We start from the raw sequence: 8438 nt of genomic DNA on the forward strand, positions 1-8438 counted from the left end.
AATCTTGGCCCTTCTTTGGGGTAGTCCCCTTGGTTGGCACAGCTCTCTGGGGGCTCTGGAAGCTTCTCTCTCGGGGTCTCTTCAGCAGATCAGCAAGTTATCACTGGCCTTGAGGAATGGGAGAGCAGCTGATTGGGTAAAGGGGCTTTCCCTGGGGCAGCCTGTTCTCCTGTCCCAGAGATCTCTGAGGCAACTTCCCAGGGAGGACCATGTCGGTCAGCCAAGTTGCCGGTCCTAACCATGCTGCTGGTGAAGTCCCTTTAAAAAGGCCCATCTAGGAGAGAGAGGGGGCTATATGTGTGGGGGTTTTTTGGTGGTGTTTGGGTTTTGTTTTTTTGTTGTTGGTGGGGTTTTTTCTGTTTTTTTTTTTTTTTTTTTTTTTTTTTTTTTTTGCCAACTTACAGCTTCAGTTCTTGGGTGGCTGTGAGTCCCACCACTCCACTCCCAGTACCCCATCTGTGCTGGTGGGCCTGGGCCTAGGCTCCATTCTGGGCCACCACTCTGGAGATATGAGTGATAGGGTCAGGTGCGGTGGGGGAGGCAGACACACGGATGGGCAGTTTTCACTGTGGGAGAGATAGACAGAGACAGCTGGCTGGCTGGGAGTTAGGGTTAGACAAAGTGCAGGGCCAGAGGGACAGGAGGGAGAGTTGGCATTTAGAAGGAATTCACCGGGCTCAGGCTCAGGGCTCCTCCTTGTGCCTGAGGGCAAAGCAGGTAGTGTTTAAAAGGTGGCAGGGCACAGGGGCTGCATCCCTTGTTCCCGAATCTTCCTGCTCTCTTTGTCCCCATCACACCCACCCTCCACTTTTCAGCCCCTTGGGCCTTCCCGGATTCCTCTTCTGGAATCTGGACAAGTGGGGTTTTCAAAGTCTGTGAAACACTTAGTGAATTTGCATTTCATCTCCATCCCATCTGAGGTGGCAAGGGAATACACCTGCCTCCTCTTGCTCTCCATGTCCCCCTCAGAGCCCTGGCTTCCTACCTCACTGGGGCGGGGTGGGAAGTGGAAGAGTTCTGTAGGATGGAACCATCTCTGGCAATGCAGGCGGACAGGAAGGGAGAGATGGATGGAAGAGGAAATGCCACTCACTCGCTCACTCACTCGCAGCCTTTGAGCTCTGCAAGCCCTCTGGGCAGCCCACCTCCAGCCCAGCTGCCTCCCATCCTGTCAGGGACTCCTGGTGGGGTGTGACCTCACTGGCTCCTGTGGCCTCCAGCCTTCACCTTGGGAGTAAATTATGGGGGGGGGGGTGCCCCTGGGTGTGGTGACTTGGAATCAGCTGAGGGGGGTGTGGGTTGAGACTGAAGGGTGGAAAGCAGGGGCCCAGAGAGAAGGATGGGTTTAGTGGGGAGGGCAAGTGCCCAGCAGGACGGCCCAGGAAGTGGACAGAGAGGTGAGGAGTGGAAAGAGGGACAGAAGTCCTCTAGCAGAGAGCAGGGCCTCTAAGCCAGATGAAGCTGCAGAGACCAGAGAGCCCCCACACCCGGGGAACCGGCAGTTCCATGCCACCTTGGCCAGGAGGAGCGGGGTGACCTTGGCTAGGTCGCTTTTCTCCTTGAGCTGCGGTTCCCTCATCTGTCAAGTGGGGTTGGAAGGACCCCCTCCGTCCGGTCCGTCTTGCAGAGGAGAATGTGGTTGTGAACATCCTTTGAAAAGGTTGAAAGGCGCCATTAATATTCATTTTCGCGGTACCTTCCGCAAATCCGAGGCTGGCAGTGCCCAGTGCAGTTGCCTGGCTTCAGTTAGCTTCCTGCGGCGAGACGCAGAGCCCCCTCCGCCCAGCCGCGCGGTGGCGGCGCCCCTGCCCCTCCCACCCCTCGCTCACGCGGGCGGCATCAGGGTCACCGGCCGGGGGGGCGGGGGGGGGGGGCGCGGGGTGGGAGACACGCGGCTCTGCGCGCCCGGAACCGGGGCCCTGAGCTGACCGGCGGGCGCCTGTTTCTGCCTCACCTCCGCCCCTCGCCCCCCCTCCCCGCCCCCCAGCGCCCCGGGATGCCGTCTGGAGCCCGGATGCCCCACCAGGGGGCGCCCATGGGCCCCCCGGGCTCCCCGTACATGGGCAGCCCCGCCGTGCGACCCGGCCTGGCCCCCGCGGGCATGGAGCCCGCCCGCAAGCGAGCAGCGCCCCCGCCCGGCCAGAGCCAGGCCCAGAGCCAGGGCCAGCCGGTGCCCACCGCCCCCGCGCGGAGCCGCAGGTGAGTGGGGCCCAGCGCGGAGGGGGCGGGCCACGCGACCCCAGGGACGGGGTGGCTGAGCAGCGAGCCTAGAAGGAGCAGGGAGGGAGGATCGGCCGGGAACGAGCCGTCCTGGGTGGGATGCCCTCTGGGGAGGTGGGCCGAGGGGGCACTGGTCCGGTTCCTTTGTGTGCCCACCGTAGAGACTGAGGCTGCGGCCGTCGCGCCCTTCTCCTTGTCACCTGCTCGCTCCTTCTCTCCACCCCTCGTCCCCAGGTTCTGGGAGATGCTTCCGTCTTTGGGGTGGGGGTGGGGGTGGGGCTGGCAGGAGGGCCGAGGGCTGAGCTTCAGGGATTGTGTTTCTCAAAGTGTGGCTGTCCAGTGCACCGTCCCCAGTCCCCTGGCTTGACTGTTTTAAAAGCCCCACTCGAGATAGTCTAAATCTGACTCTCTGGCCAGGGGGGTGGAGTCTGGGGATGTGCCCTGTGGGTGGGTGGTCTCCATAACGGTCCTGCTCTCAGGTAGTTCTTAGGCACTTAGAGGTTAAAGAGCTGCCCTAATCTGTCTTCTGGACCAGGTCTGCCCCCAGGAGCCACCAGGGGCCAGCCCATTTCCCTGTCTGAGCCAGCTGGTGGCACCCCAAAAGCCCCTGCTGGTGTCTGGCAAGAGAGATGCCCCTCTGGGTTTCACTATTTAACCAAACACACATGCTTCCCTTTGCACACCAGATGGAGTCCTATAAAAGGAGTAATATGGATTTTACCTCATTATTAAATATTTTTTACACATCAAGGAAAATTCACCATTTATAGGAATCCCATGATGAATTCTTTTGCAAAGTGAATCATCTTTTTATACAGTAAACATGTTCCTGATTTGTCTTGTATAGATGGAGAGTTTCACACAGATAATTTCTTCAAAACAAATCAGACCTTTCAGGAAAGATGCTTACCTAGCCTTAGAATAGGCTTTTGGACAGGAGGGGGCAGTGGTTACCACCACACAGGGATGGTACAGAGCCATGCCCCAGGCTGGGTGCTAATCTCAACTGGCCAAGGATTTTCTGGGGTGCTTTTGGGAATCAGAAGCAGCTAGCAGATCAAGAAGAGTTCAAGTCCCAGCTGCCACCTCAAGTCCAGTCTGCAGTCACACCCTGCAGGACATCCCTCTCTCTGGATCCCTACGGGTGTGTTTCTGGACCCTGTTGGCAGGTGATCCCATAGCCTGTCAGCATCCTCTTCCAAGCCCGGGTTGCCAGGGGTGCAAGTCCTCACCAGCTTCACCCATCACCTCCTGCTCCAGGGATGGGAGAGGTTGTTGGCTCTGCTTCCCGCTGAGCTCAGGCCACCTCAGGCTGTACACCCCTGCTTAACAGAAAGGGAAAGTCCTCAGAATCCCTCCTCCCTCCCCTCTGTCCTCCCTCTCCCTAGCTTTTCTCAAACACTTTTGCAGCTCCCCCACCCCCCTCACCCCTTCTAAGTCTAAATTTCTCTGGCCTGAGGGTGTGGTGGGGTAGAAAGGGGCTCCCAGACTAAATAAAGGATGGGGCCACATCTGCTCCCCACAAGAGGACATAGCGCCATGCCAGACACCACTGCCGTTGCCCCTTGGGCGGGCAGACAAGCGGGCTGTGGGAACCCCAGCCAGGCGGGTGGAGATGTCGGGATAATTTAGCAGGTGGCCTCGTTACTCCCAGATCTGTCGCCATGGTAACCTGGTTTTTTCTTTAAAAAATGTACAGTGCCAAGAGGAGGAAGATGGCTGACAAAATCCTCCCTCAAAGGGTGAGTGCCTTTCACAGCAGCCCCCAGCCCACCCCCCACCCTTTGCTGCTCTGCCTCCTCCCCCTCTACCCCACCACCCTGGGCCGCTTCCCCTCCCCCCTCAGTAGCAGAGCTTCAGTGTCACAGCCACTTTCACTTTTTGTTTAAAAAGCTAATTAAGAAGTGGGGCTCCCTGGCCAGAGGGAGGGAGTAGGGCAGAGGGAAGGAGCGAAGGAGCCATAAGAGGTAGGGTCTTGCGCCCGGGTGCAGTGGACTGAGCTCCAGGGGACCCAAGACTGGCAGGGGAACTGAAGCCGGCCAGAAGGCCTGGATGTCATAAGTGAAGCCAGGCTGAGCTAGATGTTGGGGTGGGGGGTACTGCAGCTGAGAAGGTAGGTGGAGTGACAAAGTAGGATGCCAGGGTAGAGGCAAGCAGCGACATCCTCGGTCTCAGGCACTCCAGGGTCCTAGCCACTTTGCAGACACCCAAGGGAGGTTCAGAGGCCGTATGACAAGGGAAAGGACAAGATGAGGAGGTGAAGCCCAGTTCCTGGGCTCCGTGGCTGCCAGGGCCTCCCGTGGCGATAATACGCACAGAAACCCCTAGAGGAAGAAGTAGCTTTTATCCCCACATGTGGAGGTCCTTTCTGCTGGATATGCAGTCCTGGGGAGAAGTCCCCATTTGCACTCTCCGAGTTCCATGCCCCGAACCTGGCCAGTTCCCCGCTATGCTTTTTGTACCCTGGGACTGCATGAGGCGCACATTCCACCCACAAGATTGGCTGAGCCCCAGGTTCCCTGCCTTGCTCCTTCTCTTCCAGATCCGGGAGCTGGTCCCCGAGTCCCAGGCTTATATGGACCTGCTGGCGTTTGAGAGGAAACTGGATCAAACCATCATGCGGAAGCGGGTGGACATCCAGGAGGCTCTGAAGAGGCCAATGAAGGTGTCTTGATTTGGGGGCATGAAGAGGTCTCTAGGTCCTGTTCCAGGAATGGAAAAGTGGGACTGCCCCGGGAATGGGAGCACACAGTGTTTGCTCTTGTACTATATTCTTTATTTCTACAGCAAAAGCGGAAGCTGCGTCTTTATATCTCCAATACTTTTAACCCTGCGAAGCCTGATGCTGAAGATTCCGATGGCAGCATTGCCTCCTGGGAGCTGCGGGTGGAGGGGAAGCTCCTGGATGACGTACGTCCTGGCCCAGGTCTCTCCAGGTGTCCTGGGGTGGGTATGGGGCTGAGCTGAGGACAGAAGGAGATGTTTGCACTATGGGTTAGGGAGTCAGCCCAACCAGGGGTGGGCGGCCTGAAGAGACAGTATGGGTGTAGAGGCCTGCTTCTAATCACGCTGCCCTACCCAACCAGCCCCACCCACTCCCGACTCATCCTGCCCCCACGGTCCCTGTCCTGCCCCCACGGTCCCTGTCCCTCTCCCACAGCCCAGCAAGCAGAAGCGGAAGTTCTCTTCCTTCTTCAAGAGTTTGGTCATTGAACTGGACAAAGACCTTTATGGCCCCGACAACCACCTAGTCGAGGTAAGACCCAGACCTCTTTTGCCCGGGAACTGCCACCCTTCCAGACCACAGTTCCATCAGCCGCACAGATCTGGATCAGGGACCACCCTAGAGTCCCTGGCCTTGGCAGCCCATGTGGGCCTGTGAGGTGACCCAGCTCTCCTTCCCTGGGCAGTGGCACCGAACACCCACAACCCAGGAGACGGATGGGTTCCAGGTGAAGAGGCCAGGGGACCTGAGTGTACGCTGCACACTGCTTCTCATGCTGGACTACCAGGTCTGTGCCCTGCCCCCTGACTCCACCTGAGGCCCCTAGCCCCCCCAGCTCCCCACCCCTTCCCTTAGGCCAGGCCTAGGCTTCACAGAAATGCACCAAGAGACCCCATTCTTTTCCCTACCTCATTTCCAGAAGCAGGTTTCCCAGGAGCCCAGTCACCACATTCCCCCAGTCCCACACTGCCTGGCCCTGAGCTCTTCCCACTCCCTCTTTATGTCCATGGCCATCTTTCCTCAGCCTCCCCAATTCAAACTGGATCCTCGCCTGGCTCGGCTGTTGGGATTGCACACACAGAGCCGCTCAGCCATTGTGCAGGCCCTGTGGCAGTATGTGAAGACCAACAGGCTGCAGGATTCGCATGATAAGGAATACATCAATGGGGACAAATACTTCCAGCAGGTACCCTCTCTCCTGATCTTGGGGATGTGGGGGGCAAGCAGAGGTACCAATAGGGTAAGTGCCTCGACTAAGGCAGCACCACCCCCCTTCTAGATTCCTGGGTATCACAAATGGTAAGCAGGGTCCTAGTGTAGGCCCTACTGCAGCGTAGCTCCGTGCTGCAGCCCACCATCCATTTTAGACAAGCCAGTTTAGAAAGATCCAGAACCTTAAAAGGTCAACAGTTTGGGGAATGTAATATTCTTGGCACTTGGAAGTTAGGATCCCTGGGTTCTAGTCCTGGGTCCAAGACTCTACCAAAGTAGAGATTATTAATAATGCTTTAAAAATAAATATGGCAGATAAACTTGAGGAGTAAAATAACAGTCGAGGTTTATTGAGCACTCGCCATATGCCAGGCACCACTGCAGGCATTTGATGTGTACTCATCCACTTAGTTCTCCCAGCCACCCTGGTAGTTACTATCCCCACACCGGACATGCTACAACAGGCCTGAGAGCCTAGTGGACTGGCCCAAGGTTGCAGTGTTAATGGGAGAGGCAGGATTTGCACCTGGGTGGCCACCGACCCAGAGCGGGTGCTTTGGTCCCCTGCACCACAACCCCCACACCTCCTGGTCCACTCTCTACTGCCCACAGACACCCTGGTCCCAGCCCCAGCAGCACTAAGGAGTTAGATTTGCTCTTGGCATCTTGTGGCCGCCCACAATGGAAGGATCTAGGGCTGACTGGTCTCTTTCTCTCCCACCTCAGATTTTTGATTGCCCACGGCTGAAGTTTTCTGAGATTCCCCAGCGCCTCACAGCTCTGCTGCTGCCCCCTGACCCAATTGTCATCAACCACGTCATCAGGTGAGGCCCCAGCTTGCTCCTCTGACCAGAGAATCATGGCAGTCCTGCCCACTCTATCCCTCCCACCCCACCCCACCCCACCCCTGCCCCCCACCTCTGCCCCTGGGACCCTTGGCCTCTGTGGAAGCAGTGTGGATACCAAGGGCTGGACTTCCCTGGCAGCGTGGACCCGTCGGACCAGAAGAAGACGGCGTGCTATGATATTGACGTGGAGGTGGAGGAGCCACTGAAGGGACAGATGAGCAGCTTCCTCCTGTCCACAGCCAACCAGCAGGAGATCAGCGCTCTGGACAGTAAGGTGGGGCCAGAGCCCAGAACTGGAGTGGGACATTAACCCAGAAATGACAAAATACAGACAACAGACAAGAGCGTAGGCCTATGGAGAGATGAAGGGGGCAGGTGGCCCTTCCCTCGATACTTGGGAGTGCTGCCCATCCCCCCTTCCTCGGGACTACAGAGGCAGCAGCGACCTGAGGGATAGCCCTTCAAAGAACAGATGGCAGCAGATCCCAACCCCCACTCGCCCCCCTCCTCCTTCCCCTCCTCTCCCACATCACCATGGCCAGGTGAAAGTGTCTGTCTTTCTACCTGTAGATCCATGAGACGATTGAGTCCATAAACCAGCTCAAGATCCAGAGGGACTTCATGCTAAGCTTCTCCAGAGACCCCAAAGGCTACATCCAAGACCTGCTCCGCTCCCAGAGCCGGGACCTCAAGGTGAAGGGGACTCAGGGAGCACTGGATGGAAGACAAGCATATCGGGAAGACAGTAAATGTTGTTACATGGGGGCTGGAGGGGGTCTGGGCACAGGGCTGACCCCACTGCTCCCTCCCAGGTGATGACAGATGTGGCAGGCAACCCTGAGGAGGAGCGCCGGGCTGAGTTTTACCACCAGCCCTGGTCCCAGGAAGCTGTCAGCCGCTATTTCTACTGCAAGGTGTGGAGGGGCCCGTGTACCTCAGGCCTTCCCTCCCTCACTCCAGGAGAAGCCTCCCTTCTCAGCCACGTCTGTGGCCCTTGCCACTCCACCAACCCCCTCGCCGCGGAGGAGCCCTCCCTGCTCCCAGAGGCTCTTCCAGGGTGGCTGGGTGGGACTGTCCTGTCACTCACCAACAACAGCGTAACCCTGCTACTGCTCTTATTTCTCTAAAGATCCAGCAGCGCAGGCAGGAGTTGGAGCAGTCGCTGGTTGTGCGCAACACCTAGGAGCCCCTGTGAATGACCACCGCTGTGGGCCTCTGGGCCCAGGCCCTGTCCCCAAAGCTCTGCCATCACTCTTCTGACACGTGCCGGGTGAGGCAGGGGAATGATTAAAGGTCATGCATCTGAGAGCGGCCTTGTGTGTCATTGGCAACTGGGGAGGAAGGACAGGGGGAAGGCGGTGGGTCCCTCTGGGAAACCCCCCCCTCTGTCCCAGATTCTTCTCTTTACTCCATTTTCCCTAGACCTAAAAACA

The 8438-nt window shown here is 57.8% G+C and overlaps 1 protein-coding gene across 4 annotated transcripts in view; it reads left to right on the plus strand.

The window, feature by feature from the left end:
* The window catches only part of SMARCD3 (SWI/SNF related BAF chromatin remodeling complex subunit D3), a 31374-nt gene extending 23063 nt beyond the window's left edge, over positions 1 to 8311 (plus strand). For 3 of the 4 annotated variants that reach the window (XM_072776945.1, XM_072776946.1, XM_072776944.1), the window contains 12 exons: positions 1988 to 2199; positions 3920 to 3962; positions 4763 to 4885; positions 5008 to 5146; positions 5307 to 5476; positions 5631 to 5732; positions 5970 to 6131; positions 6884 to 6981; positions 7144 to 7279; positions 7576 to 7698; positions 7818 to 7919; positions 8135 to 8311. In XM_072776945.1, coding sequence (XP_072633046.1) covers positions 1988 to 2199; positions 3920 to 3962; positions 4763 to 4885; positions 5008 to 5146; positions 5307 to 5476; positions 5631 to 5732; positions 5970 to 6131; positions 6884 to 6981; positions 7144 to 7279; positions 7576 to 7698; positions 7818 to 7919; positions 8135 to 8188 — 1464 coding nt within the window. In that variant the 3' untranslated portion in view covers positions 8189 to 8311. The remainder of the gene's footprint in view (positions 1 to 1987; positions 2200 to 3919; positions 3963 to 4762; positions 4886 to 5007; positions 5147 to 5306; positions 5477 to 5630; positions 5733 to 5969; positions 6132 to 6883; positions 6982 to 7143; positions 7280 to 7575; positions 7699 to 7817; positions 7920 to 8134) is intronic. The other variant, XM_072776947.1, reaches the window with a different exon arrangement.
* Positions 8312 to 8438: the final 127 nt, after the last annotated feature.

The sequence above is a fragment of the Canis lupus genome, chromosome 15, assembly GCF_048164855.1.
Source record: "Canis lupus baileyi chromosome 15, mCanLup2.hap1, whole genome shotgun sequence".
Classification (NCBI taxonomy): Eukaryota; Metazoa; Chordata; class Mammalia; order Carnivora; family Canidae; genus Canis; species Canis lupus.